At 27.7% G+C, this 21,363-nt stretch overlaps 1 protein-coding gene across 1 annotated transcript; it reads right to left on the reverse strand.

Moving 5' to 3' along the window:
* Positions 1-375: 375 nt before the first annotated feature.
* Positions 376-1,293, reverse strand: LOC108808784 (probable indole-3-pyruvate monooxygenase YUCCA11). Its single transcript, XM_018580883.1, has one exon. It carries the CDS (start codon positions 1,291-1,293, stop codon positions 376-378), a length of 918 nt encoding a protein of 305 aa, XP_018436385.1.
* Positions 1,294-21,363: the final 20,070 nt, after the last annotated feature.

The raw sequence follows: 21,363 nt of genomic DNA on the forward strand, positions 1-21,363 counted from the left end.
TTTAAAAAGCCTATGTTTTACATGTTCAACATATGAGGTTGGCAAAAAGATTTATTGATACAATAACTGAGATTCTTGATTCAACTCATATATATATATATAATGTATCTCTATGTAACCTTGAATGATTTGGACAATAGCTTGCTTCTTCAAGAGATGATGAGCTTTCATTGAAGAAGCTTTGATCCTGAGTTTCATTCTTGTTCTTTGTTATTCTTGACAACGTTTCAATGTGCCAAATTTCAAACCATTGGGAGAAAGATTCACAGTACACAGATATCAGCTCTCTGTGGGGTTTGTAAGATTATCGTTCTGTTTTGTTATCTCTCGTAATGCCACGTGAATTGAATAGTGATTTGGATAAAGTTATGATTTTTAGTTTTGAGTTTGAGATGGTGGGATACAGGGAGAGCTGGAGTTCCTATGGAAGTAATGGGATTGATACTTGGAGAGTTCGTGGATGAGTACACTGTGAGGGTTGTGGATGTTTTCGCTATGCCTCGAGGGGTTAGTGTTGATCATAAACGACCCCTTATCAGGCCTTATAAGCCCATATCTCGAAGTATCACCGAACCTCAGCTTTGCGAGTAAGAGACACCAACGGTCAACTAACTTAACCGGGAAAAACCTGAGCAGCCACATACCTATCCTTACTATCTCTCTCGTCAGCACGTCAACCGGGCTGTGAACGACGAGGGAGACATTAGCGTCCCACTTCGACGCGTCATAAGCAATCTCCATCCCGGAGTTCCCACTTCCGACAACTAAAACATGTTTTTCGGCGAACTTCTCGCCCTTCTTGTACTCGCTTGAGTGCAAATACTCTCCTTCGAAGCCCTCCACGAGCCCCGGGATCACGCCTTCGCTGTTCTCTCCCGTCGCCACCACCAAGTAGTTCGCCGAGTAAACTTCTGATCTCTCCGCTGAGTTATCCACCTCCACGACCCAGCGACCATCTTTGAAACACACGTATTTGACATTACGGTTGTACCTAGGGCTAACGTTGAAACGTGTGGCGTACTCTTTAATGTAACTAACCAAACCTGACTTGGAGACGAAGGTAGGAGTTTTTGGAGGGAATCTCATGTTAGGGAGTTCACAATATTTCTTTGCGAAGTGAAGCTTGAGACAGTCGTAAGACCTTCTTTTCCAGAGAGAGGCATTGCATTCCTCTCTTTTCGCCACTATGTTTGGTATGTTCAACCGGTTTAGACAAGCTGAGGTAGCTAAACCGGCTGGTCTTGCACCGATTATGAGCGCAACCGTGTCAATACTCTTGATTTCTTTCGACATTTTTTTGTGTTTTTTTGTGTCAGTGTTTAGTCATGTTTGAAATCTATACTCTGTCAAGAAGTGGATTAGAGTGTTCTTATATACACTACATGTTTTTGGGTAATTAAATAAAAAATTAGAGTTACATATATTCCTAAGTTATGATAAAGTTGTCCATAATTATAGTTTACGCGGTTTCAGTCACTGTGAGATTTCTAATTTACAATTTACAAGTTTAACTCCCTACATCACTACATGTTTTTAGTGTTTTGCCATTTAAAGATGACTAGGTTAAGACCCGGCAAGGTGAGATCAAAATTACATTAACAAATAATAATATTTTTTATATAAATCCCTAGACTATATTTGAGAAGTGATTTTGCCACATATCTTCTCTACAATCACAAAAATAATATGACATGGCTACTAAAGTTGATGACATGTCTTATAGATTAATATGACATGGACAATTATATTTAATGTTAATTTATATTTTTGGTAAACTTTTTAAAATATGGTAATAACTCATATATTACATTTATTTTCGATTTATATCTTTGGACTTTTTTAAAATATGGTAATAACTCATAAATCATCATTAAAATAAATATATTCAATTATGGTATTTCAAATTTCGAAATATCATTTAAATTAAAAATATTTCAAAAATATATACATATTTTTAGAAAATTATAAAAATTAAATCCTAAAATCAAATCCCCTAGACATTATTTGCGAAGTGATTTTGACACATGTCATCACCAAAATCAGTCTAGCAAAAAAACGATGACATGGCTTAAAAAAATGTGACATGACATCAATTTAATTGTGACATGTAAAATATTCTATATTAAAATTTATATTTTTGGTAAGATTTCTTAAATAATGGTAATGACTATTTTCTATATACGAATTCATATATTTGGCAAAGTTTCATAATATAGTAATAACTAATAAATTTTATATTAAAATACTATTTTTCTACAAATATCCATTTTGGTAAGATTTTAGAAATATGGTACCTAATAACTTTTCTATATCTATTAAAATAATATAATTATATATATATAATAATTACGAATTTAATTTTCATCAATTTATAAATTGTATTTTTATTATCAAAATAAGTGTAGTTATCTCTATAATATTATTTGAAAAATCAGTTTCTTATGTGTCGCACTCACGTTAATTCTCATGTTGGTTGATTACAATAATACACTTAATAAATCAAATTTATCTAATTATCAGTGTTAAATATTTGTTTTATTTTCTTTTTATTTAGGTTTCCTTTTTTTCTCAAATAGCCTATATAATAAAGAAAATTTATAAATTAAAAAACGAAAATATATTTTATATATAGTGTAATTCATAACAAGGGAAGTTTACAAATATTCTTATTTTAAAGTAAATAAATAACCTTTCCTTTTAAAAATAATCTTAAACAACATAATATATATTTTAAAAGTATTAAACATTTTATTTAAATCAATCTATTTATAAAATTATTACAAAACAATTTAAATAACATAAACTAAGATATCTTTGATGAATAAATTTTGATTTAATATTTTTATGCTCCTTTTTATATTTTAAAATAACATATATGATAAAGAAAATATTTATGAAACTTAAAGCGAAAATATTTTTTTATATATAATGTGATTTTATAAAAAGGAAAGTTTAGAAAAATAATCTTGATATTAAAATAAAGAATTAATCTTCATTTTTAGAATGTATCATTATGTTTTAATGCAATTGTATCTATCATCACGTTGTTGTATAATTTATTTTTGAATATTAACATACACCAAATTACTAAGTCCTATAATTTTATATGGTTGAATTAGCTTAGAAAATTATATTGAATTTGACGGAATATAAGTAACACAATATACCCACAAATGAGTAACAAGACCAATCCAATTTTTTTATACAAAGTCAAACACTAAATAAAAATAATATATTTTCATTTACTAATTTTTAATACATATAAATTATTGAACGACTCAACATATTACTAAATAAATATGAAATTCTCAAATAATATTACAAATATAGTAACCAACTATTACAATTAACTATCATTGTTATATTTATTTATGTAACTTTGAACTGATCAACACTTTAGTTCATTTTTACTATTTGATTCTCAAAATAACATATATTAAATTATACATAACCTTACAAAATATATATTCAGATATAAGACAAGAACCAAATTACATAAAAATAACAAAATTTTAGTTTGTATAACAAAAATATCTTAATTGAATCGAAAATTTAATCTTAACTAATATATTCAAATAATAATCAAACAGTCGTGATATTATATATCCAAAATTATACGTCTAATTAAAATAACATAGTTTTATTTAAAATAAATCATGCATATTAATTACAATATAAAATATCAAAATAATTAAAATTTAAAAACAATATATTAATAAAATATTATATTGTAAATAAATTATTATAATGCATTTACTTTATAAATATTTATATCCGTGCATGAGCACGGGAAAATCACCTAGTATGTTTTGTAAACAGAGGTGTTCAATACGGTAAAACCTGACCAATTAAAAACGAACTAAAATTAAGAGAATTATTTGGATTTGATATAATCAAATATACCGAATGGATGTTATTTTAAAAAAAATCACAGTATATAGATATGGTTTGGTATATAAACCAAAACCGGACCAAAATCCGGATTAAACAAAACTATATGTAAGTAAAAGTTGATTTAAGAATTGCAAAATTAACATAAATAAATATGCATTGTAAATTGTTAAAAGAGTTTTTTTTTGTATGTGTAATTGACTGTGCTGGTCCAATGTTTTTGGATGTCCTAAACAAAATTTTAGTAAATTACATTTTTATATTTTTATCTAATAACATATATAAAATATCATTCACATTAAAATTATAATATAAATAAATTTTTTTACCAGCTTTTAAATCTATCACTACAAAAGAACTTTAAAAAATCATATATTTGCAAAACTTAAAGTTAGAAATCTAACTAAATCTACAATAGAAAAAGTCAATATATTATTAAACCATATCGTGATGGTCTTTTCGTGCTTTCACTTTTAAAATAATTTCATAAAGTTTATTCCATATATATTGTTTGGTTATGATCCTATATATAATAGTAGATTTAACTCCTTTATTATGGCGAGAAAAAATAATGTAGGCAAGAATATTAAATCAACCGGTTATAAACATAGTTTGAAATATATATTTGTGTGGAGCAAAACCTTTTGGTGGCATAATATGTAAATAATCTAGTAATTAAAGGGTATTTCTTTAATGAATATTTATAAATAATCACTAAATGATGTATGTAAAAACGCAGAGTATTTTTTCAAAGGAGAAATATAATCTTAACCTTGTTCTTTCATATGGACTTGAAAATTTTCAAATCATAAGATCTTATCTAAACCCGTTATTGTAAATACTAAAATTTCAAAATGAATATTTAGAAGAGATTGTAACTTTTAATGCATTTTTAGTCACGGAATATACTTGTTATATAGTAGAACTCTATAAAACATATATTCCTAACCTTGATCTTTTACGTAGATTTGAAAGGCTTCAAATCGTAAAAGCATATCAAAACCCGTTATTGTAAATACTAAAGTTTCAAAATGAATTTTTAGAAAAGATTGTAACTTGGAATGCATTTTTGGTCTCGGTATACACTTGTTTATATAGTAGAACCCTACAATTTTAGCAATGCATTCTATAACGTATATATAGTTATTACGTGTATCTTTACTATTAAATGTTTAGTAATATTTTATTGATTTAAGTGGTGTTTTAGGATTTTTATTTTGTCCCATTTTAAGTGATGTTCTCACTAATCTAGGTAGAATTTAATATGATTTGAATTTTATGACCAATTATAAAATACTGTACTTTTTTATTATTGGTTAAACTAGTTTTATTTAATGTATTTTTATGTTACCAAGATAAACTACATAAAAATATGTGTTTTCTTAATCTATGTGCAATAACCTAAAACATCACATAAAGTGGAACAGAGGGAGTATATTTTAAATAAAAAGATCTTGAATCACTCACGTGAGTTTGACGAAGTTCATTGGTCAGATTAAGAAACAAAGTAATTTTCTTATTAAATGTAGTCAATTTTCCAATTGTAGATATTTCCGTGACTTGCACATAATTCCTATCAATCATATATAATTTCAGGATCAACAGAAGGTGAAAATATAGAAAGAGTAATAAATCTATAATTACGTGGTCACCTAACCTATGTGAATATTTAGAAAGAGTAATTATGCATATTTAGAATATTTTAATTTCATATTTATGTACCAAATAAAAACATATTTTCCAATATGAATACACCTTGTGTATAAATCATGATTACTAAATATTTTAGATCAGGTCTGCAATTGATAGGCTGGAATTATATTGACTATATATAGTTTACATATAGGTATCAATACATCCGAAATTCTATCAGTTTTGTTAACAATTCTGACACTATTGACTAATAACTACTTCAATATAAATTAAAAACTTGGTTTGCTCCACTAATACACGAAAACCAACCATCGAAAAAAAAAATAAGAAAATTGTATAACGATGAAAATGGCACATTGATGAAATGTGACTATTAGATTCTCTCTATGGTACATGCTTAGGGACACATGGCTTTTACAGATGGTCTCCATAATGCTACCTATTGATTTCATGGAATCGATATGAAGATTTTATTTAATAGTACTTGTAGAAACATGATGCATGAATAGGATTGTCTAAAGTACACGGTTTGAATCCATTACAGATGTTAATAGAAAACCAGTTTGTTTGCTTTATATTTTAAAGTCTATCCATGCTTCATATTTTAAATATATTCATGCATTCTTTATGGTAACGTTAATGAATAGTATTTGTATAATAAACTATGGGTCTAAAAATGTTAAAATAATAGTTTAACTATTTGGACACATTATGTATTACTCGTTTACATAAAACTCGAAAGGATTTATTATAAGAACTAGATCATGATCCGCGCTTCGGAAGCGTGCAATATTTTATGATTCAAAATTTTGTTAACAATGTTACAAATATTTAATATGTAAAAATTTTGTCTATTTAAAAAACTGCGTTTGAATCAACATTTTTAAATCCAATTTAGATCGTCGAGCCAGTAAATCCGGTAATCCGATATATAATCATGTTTGAATTGGTTAAAAGGTAATGGGTTAATAAGTTTGATTTGAATCCACTTTGAATATATCATATAGTATAACTATTTTATAAAATTAATTGGTTAAAGAGTAATGTATCGCATGGTGATCATCACATCTATCTTATTAAAACAGAAACATTCGGTTGGACCTAACATTTATTTTGTAAGTTTTTAAATTAAATACATCTTTATACTTTATAGTTAAACCTACATTAAATCACTAATGTTCCTTTCTTTATACTACTATCCATGTTTCCAAACAATATACTTATTTCTTTATACTACTATCAATGTTTCCAAACAATATATTTTTTATACTACTATCTATGTTTCCAAACAATACAATAATTAATCTTAGTTATTTTATATATATCATTTTTCTTTTTAAAATTTTGTAGAAACGTTATAATTTCATAAATTGCAAAATATTGAACTTTAAAATTTGGATTATATGATTACAAATTATGAAACTATTACAATTTAAATCCAATTAGATTACATATCGGTATCCATCAGTTCAATCGGTTAATCTCGGGTTTTAGTGATTTTTTTTTAATATGAATATTTTAAAAACCTAAATTGAATTGTCAGATCTCCGGATTAACCGGTATAATCACAATCGGGTTGAATTTAAAAACACTGATTTAAATGCAAAAAAAATTTTAAATACATACTCTTTAAAAATTACCAAAATATTTGTTAAGTTATTAGTGAATTTTTTCATCGTAAAATATTCCGCGCTTCCAAAGCGCGGGTCAAAATCTAGTGGATTTATTGAATGGTGATAATGAAATATCAAATTTAACATTAGTGAATGTTGGTTATGAAATCAATTGGGAAAGAAAATATTTTTTTGAATAGAAAGGAAATGGGCCAACTGATAAAATGAATGTATATAAAGTATTAAGTTAGCATAGAATAAGGAAATAATTTACTAACATTAACTGTTAGTTAATAGGATCAGAAAATATTTCATATCTAATAGTAGGTCCAATTTAAAAATCCACCTAGAAAAAGTGACAATGTTTCTGTTTTAATAAGATAGATTTTTAAATCCAATTTAGATCGTCGAGCCAGTAAACCCGATAATCTGATATATAATTATGTTTGAATTGGTTAAAAGGTAATGAGTTAATAAGTTTGATTTGAATCCACTTTGAATATATCATATAGTATGACTATTATATAAAATTAATTGGTTAAGGAGTAATGTATTGCATGGTGATCATCGCATGGACTTATTGAATGGTGATAAGGAAATCTCAAATTTAACATTACTGAATGTTGGTTATGAAATCAATTGGGAAAGAAATTATTTTTTTGAATAGAAAAAAATGGACCAACTGATAAAATGAATGTATATAAAGTATTAAGTTAGCATAGAATAAGGAAATAATTTACTAACATTAACTGTTAATTAATAGGATCAGAAAATATTTCATATCTAATAGTAGGTCCAATTTAAAAATCCACCTAGAAAAAGTGACAATGTTTCTGTTTTAATAAGATAGATGATAACTGTAATGTATTTGAATATTTATGAATAATGAGACTAATGGAAAAAATCTGTAATAAATCTAATAAGCAAAGGGTAATTATTATAAATATGGGCTGAGGAGGATTCTAAAGTTGACACATCATCGTGGCATTGATGTAAATAAGTATTGAAATTAAGGTTATTTTTTGTTTCGCTTCTGTATTAAGGGACGTCGAGGGTGTTCTCGTCATTTCCCCCACCTCATGGTTATGATCCGGCCCACTTCGATTACCTCATGGGTACTTCTCAAATTTGGGCCCTTTTGTGTTTATTTACCTTAATGACTCTTAATAATAAGGGGATGCGGCAAAAAGTTGGACCAAGAAAACGTTTCCATTGATGGACCATATAACCGCAAACTCTAATAAGTAATGGATTAGACCTTTATAACATGATGGGCTACGTGACTGATGAGATATTAGGAAAATGTTTATTTTGGTAAACTTGGTTAACTGCATAGACTTCATAGACTTTGTATTTTGTTGAATTGGTAGGTTTGGAAATGCCCTTATCAGATATGATTATTGATTGTTTTCTTGATGAGCAAAACAATGTGTAAGAATTTGGTTCAAAAGAATGAAATATACTTCACGAAAAATAAATCCACCAAAAAACTTACTTTTTCATCAATGAAAATCATTTCTATTGTTTGGTTCCAATGTGGAATGACTTTCACTTTAATCATCCATTCACATTGAATTGAATGGATAGAAGCTATGAATTGTATAGTCTACGTAGGAGATATTTAAAATAGTGGGACTGTGCTATTCATTCCTAGACTATGATATATATAGTATATAGTAGCACTATTAGGGTTTGACACAGAGAATGAATTTCAAGTTTAGTGTGCAAATTCGATCTCATATAACAGCCGTCATTATTAGTTTCTATATGAAAACCAAATACGGCAAAATATGGAAATTCTTCATATTAGTATCCCCAATTATATATGTAATATATTCTAATAGATAACCTTTTCTAAACATGTAATATTCACTCACCTAATATGGAGTACATCGGCAACTTGATATACACAAAGTAAATGATGATCTATATTCACTGTATTTTTGGAAGGAGTAAGGATACTCTTCAATCGATAAACTTGTGCAGAAAGACTTAAAGTACTAAAAGACTTTTTTGAAAAACTTTTTTGAACAAAAAAAAAAGACTTAAAGTACTAAATTTTTAATAGTAAGTAAGTATAGAAGTATTAGGAATAAAAAATTTGTCACAAAACAGGTCCAAATTGGCTAGACCATTAAACTCAATAAAACCCGGTCTAGCAGTTGATTACCTGATATGGTATATTTACTGGTTATACCATTTTGAACCAGTAATTTAGATCGATAGAATTTAATTTTCCACACTATTTGGTGACTATATTGTTTTATATGATAATAATAACAAAAGTCTATACAATTTTGTATAGACCATATAAGTATGAAAATTTCCACACTATAAGAATAATTTATTCAAGGATTTACATGATTATCATATAAAGGTATCAATATATTGATTCAGACATATGAGCACATTTACCTCTAAACGTTAATTTATAAGTATGACATGTCCTCACACTATAAGAATAATATTTATTCAAGGGTTTTACATGATTACTATATTAAGATTTTAATATATCGATTATAGGACTGGGCAAAAAAAACTGAATTCGAAAAACCGAACCGAACCCGATCTGAAAAAGTAGTACCAAATCTGAATCGAAATTGTTAGATATCCGAATGGATTCAAATTTTTGCTATTTAAATAACCAAAACCGAACTCAATCCGAACCGAAGTATTTCGGATACCCGAATGTATCCCAAATGGATTAATATACATATATACAAATAATCAAAAGTATATGTATAAATAGTTAAAGTATACTCAAGACATTTAAAATATTTATTGATTCTCTATTCAAATATATAAAACAAACCAATTTATATGTTAAGTTTAGGTATTTTAACCCACGTTATTCAAATTTACATGTAATATATTATTTTATTTATAGATTTCGTGAAATTTAAAGTATATAATAAATTTAAATTTTTTAAAATAATTTAAATGGGTTATCCAAACCCGAGCCAAACCCGTAAGGATCCAAACCGAAACCAAACTAAAATTTAGAAATATCCGAATAGGGCTGAAATTATTGATCCCAAAAATCTGAAATTCGAATCGAATCCAAATGAGTACCCGAATGTCCACCTCTAATAGATTATGACGTATGACCACAATTTATTTTTATAGTGATTATTTTTTAAAGAAAATATCACTTTTATAAGCACAGATGATGGGAGTCAAAGTTCGTGTATCATCTGATTTTGATGATTGCACTGGTGAGCTCTTAAGAAGTTATGCGAGTCAAACACCGTGTGATCTATGTGCATTTTTGCAAAAAGTAAGTACTGCTAATACGTTTATTAATAGGTGGGTTGAATGTCAATGGCATATTTTGTAAATATTCTAGTAAAGAAAGGGGAGTTATTTATTCAAGCTGAGAAAGATTGTGAGATTGACACCTGGCATGGAATAGCTGTAATATTTTACAAAATAAAAGTTACTGTTTTAAAATATTTCTTCTTTAATAAGAAATGGATTTCATTACTTTCATTACCTTAATTAACTAGGTTTTCTAAATTTTAAGACTTTTTCTTGGATTCACTTTAGGGGGTGAACCTTTAGGTTTACCAACCAATAGAAATTAGTTATTTTAGATTGAGTATCTTTTGAAAGAAAAAACAAAATAATTGTCAAGTTATAGTATGTTTTAAAATAAAAAAGTAAAAATAAATAAAAGTAATAGTAATTGTATAAATGTATTTTAAAAAAACTATATATAAATCTTAAGGTTTAGAATTTAACTAAATGTTTAAAATTTAGAACTAAAAATTCAGCGTTTTTATGATTTAGAGTTTGATATTTATGAATTAGAATTTATGATTTATCCAAGGGTTTAGGGGTTAGGATTAGGGTTTAGGGTATAGTTTTTTGCTGGCGGATTCAAAATTATTTTTCAAAAATTCGTTTTTTGTTAATTACTATTTTTTATTTATTTTATATTTATTTTAAAAACATAATGCAATTTGACAATTATTTTGTTTACTTTTTTAAAAGATACTCAATTTAAGATAACAGGTTTCTATTGGTTGGTGAACCTAAACTAAAGGTTCACCCTAGGAGTGAATCCAAGAATAACTCAAATTTTAAAGTGTACGCGGTGAAGGAAGTAGGTTATTAGTGTAGGTTCTTACTGGAACAAAACTTAGGTTCACTCCTTAGAGTGAACCTCTAAATCTACCCACCAATAGGATTTAGTTATTTGAGATTTGATATCTTTTAAAAAAAGAAAACAAATAATAAAATTTAGTGAAATAAAATTATGTTTTAAGATAAATAAAAAATAGTAGCAATTATCAAAAAAATATTTTTTAATATTGATAAATCAATCGGCATATACTAAACCCTAAACCCTTGGAAAAAGTCTGAATCCTTGGGCAAATCCTATACCCTAAACTGTTAATCCTAAACCTAAAAAACCCTAAACCCTTAATCATAAACCATAATATTAAACCCTAAATTCTAAACACGAATCCTAAACCCTAAACTCCTGGACAAATATTAAATCCTAAACCCTTAATCCTAAACCATAAACCATTTTGGAATTTAGGATTTAGGATTTGGTATTAGGGGTCATGATTTAGGGTTTAGGGTTTAGGATTTTATGATTTAGGATTTGGTTTAAATTTAAGAGTTTAGGGTATAGGATTTGCCCAAGGGTTTAGGGTTTAGTATTTAGGGTTTAGGGTTTAGAGTTTAGTATTTTCCGACAGATTTATCAATATAAAAAATAAAAAATCTTTTTTGATAATTAATACTATTTTTTATTTATCTAAAAACATAATTTTATTTCATTAAATTCTTATTATTTAGTTTGTTTTTTTAAGAAATATCAAATGTCAAATAATTAAATCCTATTGGTGGGTAAATTTAGAAGTTCACCGGAAGTGAACGTAAATTTTGTTCTTCTTATTGGTGTTTACGTAAATCAAACGGCATTAGTGTATTGTTTTATTTTTCTTTTGTGAAACGGCATACATGCTTCTATTTTTCAAAAAAAAAAAAGATAAAATTTTAGAAATATAAAATTTATGATGAAAAGAAACAGTCTTACACATTTTTTTAACTATCTCTTAAATTTCAATTAATTTTAACATGAATAGATACATCTTTATGAAAAGACACTTCCTTATACATTTTAAAATTTTCTTCAAACCAATGAAATGTTTAAGATAAAAAGACATATCCTTTCAGATGTTAAATGTATAAACAGTTTTTTTTTTTCAAAAGACACATCCTTTGACATTTTTTGGATTCTTATAAAAACTTGCACCAAGACATGTTACTGAACCTGAAAATATAACTGCAAAACCATCTATTGATTTTTATAAAAATATATAATATTATAAAATAATAAAATTACTCAACAACCAAATTACTCAAACATTTAAGATAGTTTTAATAGTCATAAAAATGTAAATAGAGTAGATATGAAAACCAAAGAAAATAACTCATATAAATTATGCAATTTATAAAATGAATATGCATATCTATAGATATTTTTGATCATCTCTTTGAAAATTATGAAAAATTTAGGATAGAAAAACACATCCATAGTTAAAATAACCTTTTTTAAAAAATCTATGCAAATATTTAAAATGAATAGACGCATCTTTAAATATTTTTGATAATCTTTTTAAGTTATGAATTTTTTAGGATAGAAAACATATCCATAGTTGAAAAGTAATTTCCTATAAATTTATGCAATTTTTTTTAAAAAATTATCATAATGAAAAGAACTTTATATATTTCGACAACCTCTTTACCAATGCTTATCTCTTTACCAATGCTACTGGTCTAAGTGAGAAAGGATAAGAGACCTAATTAGACCTTGATTCTTAGTTGATGGTGTACAACAAAAAAATAACAGAACTTCCTTCTAATATTTTAGAAAAATTCAACCCAAAACTTCTATATAAATTCGCACATTTACACCATTTTCTCTGTATCAGTTGAAACTAAATATATAAATTCTCTTTTCACCTTTCCTACAAAACAACTTAAATCTATTTTCAAACTCTTGGATTACGATGACAACCGGTTGTCCACAATATCCAACGACGAACGTTCACACCAGGGCTGAGCGAAGCGTGTTTTTCGCGGCAGGGTTCGCCGTATGCTTGGTCCTTGTTGTCCTCGGCTACTACGTCAAAAAATGCTTTAAGCTTGCGAGTGGTCGGTGAAGGAGAAGGCGGCGGTAGCTCCGGTGACGGCGGCGCATTCAGCTCCTCTTCCAGAAGACATGGTGTGAGGCTTAATAATAAAGATAAAAGAGTTAGTTATTTTTAAGAAGAAAATAGTATAAGTAAGTGTGTGTTGATTATCTTCCTCTTACATGTAATCCCCGTTTGTGAAGGAAATTTCTAACTATTACATCGCCTTTTGCTTTCCAAGTCTAAAGAGACACCTGACACGTGGATGTTTACCCACCGTGAGATAAACAAAACCAAACCAGAAATATCTGGATCAATGGCTTCTCTTCGAATTATTACAATCACACAACACACAATATCTTCCTTTTTCTTCGAATCTTATGTATATATCAAACAAGTATTTGAAAATTCAGGCCAATCGGAGAAGCTACAGCTACGACCATGAAATCCACCGGAAAATTCACAAGCTGTGAAATCCGGTATCATCCCGTCACAAGAAAACATTGACAAGTTTTTTTTGAGAGGTCCCAACATTTACTTTATTAAAGTTTGAATCTTGGAACATGAATCTTTTAAGTTCTCTCGGTATCAGACGAAATCAAGGCTGAAGATAGTTGATGTGAGCCTTAATTGCGTATGCATTTTTGTGTTCCCTTCTCTTCAGTTTAAGCCTATTCTATTTTCGTTTTTTCATTTTATAAAAAAGCATTCCAGATGCTGCGTATGAGTGTGTGAGCTCAGCTTGCTTGATGAATTGCGTGGCAATTGGTTACCTTTTGATTAAAAGAGATCGTGCTTTTAGATCCTATTTGCAGGCTTACCTCTGGCCACAACAACCAAGGCGATGGCTCAAGATTTCAAACCCCATTAATATGTTTAGAAAGAGTAATTATGCATATTTAGAATATTTTAATTTCATATTTATGTACCAAATAAAAACATATTTTCCAATATGAATACACCTTGTGTATAAATCATGATTACTAAATATTTTAGATCAGGTCTGCAATTGATAGGTTGGAATTATATTGACTATATATAGTTTACATATAGGTATCAATACATCCGAAATTCTATCAGTTTTGTTAACAATTCTGACACTATTGACTAATAACTACTTCAATATAAATTAAAAACTTGGTTTGCTCCACTAATACACGAAAAGCAACCATCGAGAAAAAAAATAAGAAAATTGTATAACGATGAAAATGGCACATTGATGAAATGTGACTATTAGATTCTCTCTATGGTACATGCTTAGGGACACATGGCTTTTACAGATGGTCTCCATAATGCTACCTATTGATTTCATGGAATCGATATGAAGATTTTATTTAATAGTACTTGTAGAAACATGATGCATGAATAGGATTGTCTAAAGTACACGGTTTGAATCCATTACAGATGTTAATAGAAAACCAGTTTGTTTGCTTTATATTTTAAAGTCTATCCATGCTTCATATTTTAAATATATTCATGCATTCTTTATGGTAACGTTAATGAATAGTATTTGTATAATAAACTATGGGTCTAAAAATGTTAAAATAATAGTTTAACTATTTGGACACATTATGTATTACTCGTTTACATAAAACTCGAAAGGATTTATTATAAGAACTAGATCATGATCCGCGCTTCGGAAGCGCGGGATATTTTATGATTCAAAATTTTGTTAATAATGTTACAAATATTTAATATGTAAAAAATTTGTCTATTTAAAAAACTGCGTTTGAATCAACATTTTTAAATCCAATTTAGATCGTCGAGCCAGTAAACCCGGTAATCCGATATATAATCATGTTTGAATTGGTTAAAAGGTAATGGGTTAATAAGTTTGATTTGAATCCATTTTGAATATATCATATAGTATAACTATTTTATAAAATTAATTGGTTAAAGAGTAATGTATCGCATGGTGATCATCGCATGGATTTATTGAATAGTGATAATGAAATATCAAATTTAACATTAGTGAATGTTGGTTATGAAATCAATTGGGAAAGAAAATATTTTTTTGAATAGAAAGGAAATGGGCCAACTGATAAAATGAATGTATATAAAGTATTAAGTTAGCATAGAATAAGGAAATAATTTACTAACATTAATTGTTAGTTAATAGGATCAGAAAATATTTCATATCTAATAGTAGGTCCAATTTAAAAATCCACCTAGAAAAAGTGACAATGTTTCTGTTTTAATAAGATAGATTTTTAAATCCAATTTAGATCGTCGAGCCAGTAAACCTGATAATCAGATATATAATTATGTTTGAATTGGTTAAAAGGTAATGGGTTAATAAGTTTGATTTGAATCCACTTTGAGTATATCATATAGTATGACTATTATATAAAATTAATTGGTTAAGGAGTAATGTATTGCATGGTGATCATCGCATGGACTTATTGAATGGTGATAATGAAATCTCAAATTTAACATTACTGAATGTTGGTTATGAAATCAATTGGGAAAGAAATTATTTTTTTGAATAGAAAAAAAAATGGGCCAACTGATAAAATGAATGTATATAAAGTATTAAATTAGCATAGAATAAGGAAATAATTTACTAACATTAACTGTTAATTAATAGGATCAGAAAATATTTCATATCTAATAGTAGGTCCAATTTAAAAATCCACCTAGAAAAAGTGACAATGTTTCTGTTTTAATAAGATAGATAGTAACTGTAATGTATTTGAATATTTATGAATAATGAGACTAATGGAAAAAATCTATAATAAATCTAATAAGCAAAGGGTAATTATTATAAATATGGGCTGAGGCGGATTCTAAAGTTGACACATCATCGTGGCATTGATGTAAATAAGTATGAAATTAAGGTTATTTTTTGTTTCGCTTCTGTATTAAGGGACGTCGAGGGTGTTCTCGTCATTTCCCCCACCTCATGGTTATGATCCGGCCCACTTCGATCACCTCATGGGTACTTCTCAAATTTGGGCCTTTTTGTGTTTATTTACCTTAATGACTCTTAATAATAAGGGGATGCGGCAAAAAGTTGGACCAAGAAAACGTTTCCATTGATGGACCATATAACCGCAAACTCTAATAAGTAATGGATTAGACCTTTATAACATGATGGGCTACGTGACTGATGAGATATTAGGAAAATGTTTATTTTGGTAAACTTGGTTAACTGCATAGACTTCATAGACTTTGTATTTTGTTGAATTGGTAGGTTTGGAAATGCCCTTATCAGATATGATTATTGATTGTTTTCTTGATGAGCAAAACAATGTGTAAGAATTTGGTTCAAAAGAATGAAATATACTTCACGAAAAATAAATCCACCAAAAAACTTACTTTTTCATCAATGAAAATCATTTCTATTGTTTGGTTCCAATGTGGAATGACTTTCACTTTAATCATCCATTCACATTGAATTGAATGGATAGAAGCTATGAATTGTATAGTCTACGTAGGAGATATTTAAAATAGTGGGACTGTGCTATTCATTCCTAGACTATGATATATATAGTATATAGTAGCACTATTAGGGTTTGACACAGAGAATGAATTTCAAGTTTAGTGTGCAAATTCGATCTCATATAACAGCCGTCATTATTAGTTTCTATATGAAAACCAAATACGGCAAAATATGGAAATTCTTCATATTAGTATCCCCAATTATATATGTAATATATATTCTAATTGATAACCTTTTCTAAACATGTAATATTCACTCACCTAATATGGAGTACATCGGCAACTTGATATACACAAAGTAAATGATGATCTATATTCACTGTATTTTTGGAAGGAGTAAGGATACTCTTCAATCGATAAACTTGTGCAGAAAGACTTAAAGTACTAAAAGACTTTTTTGAAAAACTTTTTTGAACAAAAAAAAAAGACTTAAAGTACTAAATTTTTAATAGTAAGTAAGTATAGACCATTAAACTCAATAAACCCCGGTCTAGCAGTTGATTACCTGATATGGTATATTTACTGGTTATACCATTTTGAACCAGTAATTTAGATCGATAGAATTTAATTTTCCACACTATTTGGTGACTATATTGTTTTATATGATAATAATAACAAAAGTCTATACAATTTTGTATAGACCATATAAGTATGAAAATTTCCACACTATAAGAATAATTTATTCAAGGATTTACATGATTATCATATAAAGGTATCAATATATTGATTCAGACATATGAGCACATTTACCTCTAAACGTTAATTTATAAGTATGACATGTCCTCACACTATAAGAATAATATTTATTCAAGGGTTTTACATGATTACTATATTAAGATTTTAATATATCGATTATAGGGCTGGGCAAAAAAAACTGAATTCGAAAAACCGAACCGAACCCGATCTGAAAAAGTAGTACCAAATCTGAACCGAAATTGTTAGATATCCGAACGGATTCAAATTTTTGGTATTTAAATAACCAAAACCGAACTCAATCCGAACCGAAGTATTTCGGATACCCGAATGTATCCCAAATGGATTAATATACATATATACAAATAATCAAAAGTATATGTATAAATAGTTAAAGTATACTCAAGATACTTAAAATATTTATTGATTCTCTATTCAAATATTCAAAACAAACCAATTTATATGTTGAGTTTAGGTATTTTAACCCACGTTATTCAAATTTACATGTAATATATTATTTTATTTATAGATTTCGTGAAATTTAAAATATATAATAAATTTAAAATTTTTAAAATAATTTAAATGGGTTATCCGAACTCGAGCCAAATCCGTAAGGATTCGAACCGAAACCAAACTAAAATTTAGAAATATCCAAATAGGGCTGAAATTATTGATCCCGAAAATCTGAAATTCGAATCGAATCCAAATGAGTACCCGAATGTCCATCTCTAATAGATTATGACGTATGACCATAATTTATTTTTATAGTGATTATTTTTAAAGAAAATATCACTTTTATAAGCACAGATGATGGGAGTCAAAGTTCGTGTATCATCTGATTTTGATGATTGCACTGGTGAGCTCTTAAGAAGTTATGCGAGTCAAACACCGTGTGATCTATGTGCATTTTTGCAAAAAGTAAGTACTGCTAATACGTTTATTAATAGGTGGGTTGAATGTCAATGGCATATTTTGTAAATATTCTAGTAAAGAAAGGGGAGTTATTTATTCAAGCTGAGAAAGATTGTGAGACTGCCACCTCGACATGGAATAGCTATAATATTTTACAAAATAAAAGTTACTGTTTTAAAATGTTTCTCTTTTAATAAAAAATGGATTTCATTACTTTCATTACCTTAATTAACTAGGTTTTCTAAATTTTAAGACTTTTTCTTGGATTCACCTTAGGAGGTGAACCTTTAGGTTTACCAACCAATAGAAATTAGTTATTTTAGATTGAGTATCTTTTGAAAGAGGAAACAAAATAATTGTCAAGTTATAGTATGTTTTAAAATAAAAAAGTAAAAATAAATAAAAGTAATAGTAATTGTATAAATGTATTTAAAAAACTATATATAAATCTTAAGGTTTAAAATTTATCTAAAGGTTTAAAATTTAGAATTAAAAATTCAGTTTTATGATTTAGAGTTTGATATTTATGAATTAGAGTTTATGATTTATCCAAGGATTTAGGGGTTATCCAAGGGTTTAGGGGTTAGGATTAGGGTTTAGGGTATAGTTTTTTGCTGGCGGATTCAAAATTATTTTTCAAAAATCCGTTTTTTTGTTAATTACTAATTTTTATTTATTTTATATTTATTTTAAAAACATAATGCAATTTGACAATTATTTTGTTTACTTTTTTAAAAGATACTCAATCTAAGATAACAAGTTTCTATTGGTTGGTGAACCTAACCTAAAGGTTCACCCTAGGGGTGAATCCAAGAATAACTCAAATTTTAAAGTGTACGCGGTGAAGGAAGTAGGTTATTAGTGTATGTTCTTATTGGAACAAAACTTAGGTTCACTCTTTAGAGTGAACCTTTAAATCTACCCACCAATAGGATTTAGTTATTTGAGATTTGATATCTCTTAAAAGAAGAAAACAAATAATAAAATTTAGTGAAATAAAATTATGTTTTAAGATAAATAAAAAATAGTAGCAATTATCAAAAAAATATTTTTTAATATTGATAAATCAGTCGGCATATACTAAACCCTAAACCCTTGGAAAAAGTCTGAATCCTTGGGCAAATCCTATACCCTAAACTGTTAATCCTAAACCTAAAAAACCCTAAACCCTTAATCATAAACCATAATATTAAACCCTAAATTCTAAACACGAATCCTAAACCCTAAACTCTTGGACAAATATTAAATCCTAAACCCTTAATCCTAAACCATAAACCATTTTGGAATTTAAGATTTAGGGTTTGGTATCAGGGGTCATAATTTAGGGTTTAGGGTTTAGGATTTTATGATTTAGGATTTGGTTTAAATTTAAGAGTTTAGGGTATAGGATTTGCCCAAGGGTTCAGGCTTTCCCCAAGGGTTTAGGGTTTAGTATTTAGGGTTTATAGTTTAGTATTTTCCGACAGATTTATCAATATAAAAAATAAAAAATCTTTTTTGATAATTAATACTATTTTTTATTTATCTAAAAACATAATTTTATTTCATTAAATTCTTATTATTTAGTTTGTTTTTTTAAGAAATATCAAATATCAAATAATTAAATCCTATTGGTGGGTAAATTTAGAAGTTCACCGGAGGTGAACGTAAATTTTGTTCTTCTTATTGGTGTTTACGTAAATCAAACGGCATTAGTGTATTGTTTTATTTTTCTTTTGTGGAACGGCATACATGCTTCTATTTTTCAAAAAAAAAAAGATAAAATTTTAGAAATATAAAATTTATGATGAAAAGAAACAGTCTTACACATTTTTTTAACTATCTCTTAAATTTCAATTAATTTTAACATAAATAGATACATCTTTATGAAAAGACACTTCCTTATACATTTTAAAATTTTCTTCAAACCAATGAAATGTTTAAGATAAAAAGACATATCCTTTCAGATGTTAAATGTATAAACAGTTTTTTTTTTTCAAAAGACACATCCTTTGACATTTTTTGGATTCTTATAAAAACTTGCACCAAGACATGTTACTGAACCTGAAAATATAACTGCAAAACCATCTATTGATTTTTATAAAAATATATAATATTATAAAATAATAAAATTACTCAACAACCAAATTACTCAAACATTTAAGATAGTTTTAATAGTCATAAAAATGTAAATAGAGTAGATATGAAAACCAAAGAAAATAACTCATATAAATTATGCAATTTATAAAATGAATATGCATATCTATAGATATTTTTGATCATCTCTTTGAAAATTATGAAAAATTTAGGATAGAAAAACACATCCATAGTTAAAATAACCTTTTTTAAAAAATCTATGCAAATATTTAAAATGAATAGACGCATCTTTAAATATTTTTGATAATCTTTTTAAGTTATGAATTTTTTAGGATAGAAAACATATCCATAGTTGAAAAGTAATTTCCTATAAATTTATGCAATTTTTTTTAAAAAATTATCATAATGAAAAGAACTTTATATATTTCGACAACCTCTTTACCAATGCTTATCTCTTTACCAATGCTACTGGTCTAAGTGAGAAAGGATAAGAGACCTAATTAGACCTTGATTCTTAGTTGATGGTGTACAACAAAAAAATAACAGAACTTCCTTCTAATATTTTAGAAAAATTCAACCCAAAACTTCTATATAAATTCGCACATTTACACCATTTTCTCTGTATCAGTTGAAACTAAATATATAAATTCTCTTTTCACCTTTCCTACAAAACAACTTAAATCTATTTTCAAACTCTTGGATTACGATGACAACCGGTTGTCCACAATATCCAACGACGAACGTTCACACCAGGGCTGAGCGAAGCGTGTTTTTCGCGGCAGGGTTCGCCGTATGCTTGGTCCTTGTTGTCCTCGGCTACTACGTCAAAAAATGCTTTAAGCTTGCGAGTGGTCGGTGAAGGAGAAGGCGGCGGTAGCTCCGGTGACGGCGGCGCATTCAGCTCCTCTTCCAGAAGACATGGTGTGAGGCTTAAT

This window comes from Raphanus sativus, chromosome 6 (genome assembly GCF_000801105.2).
Source record: "Raphanus sativus cultivar WK10039 chromosome 6, ASM80110v3, whole genome shotgun sequence".
In the NCBI taxonomy this organism is placed as follows: Eukaryota; Viridiplantae; Streptophyta; class Magnoliopsida; order Brassicales; family Brassicaceae; genus Raphanus; species Raphanus sativus.

What these genes read in the sequence shown, in the direction of transcription:
- LOC108808784 (XM_018580883.1), bottom strand. Translation starts at nt 1,293, where the DNA reads ATGTCGAAAGAAATCAAGAGTATTGACACGGTTGCGCTCATAATCGGT.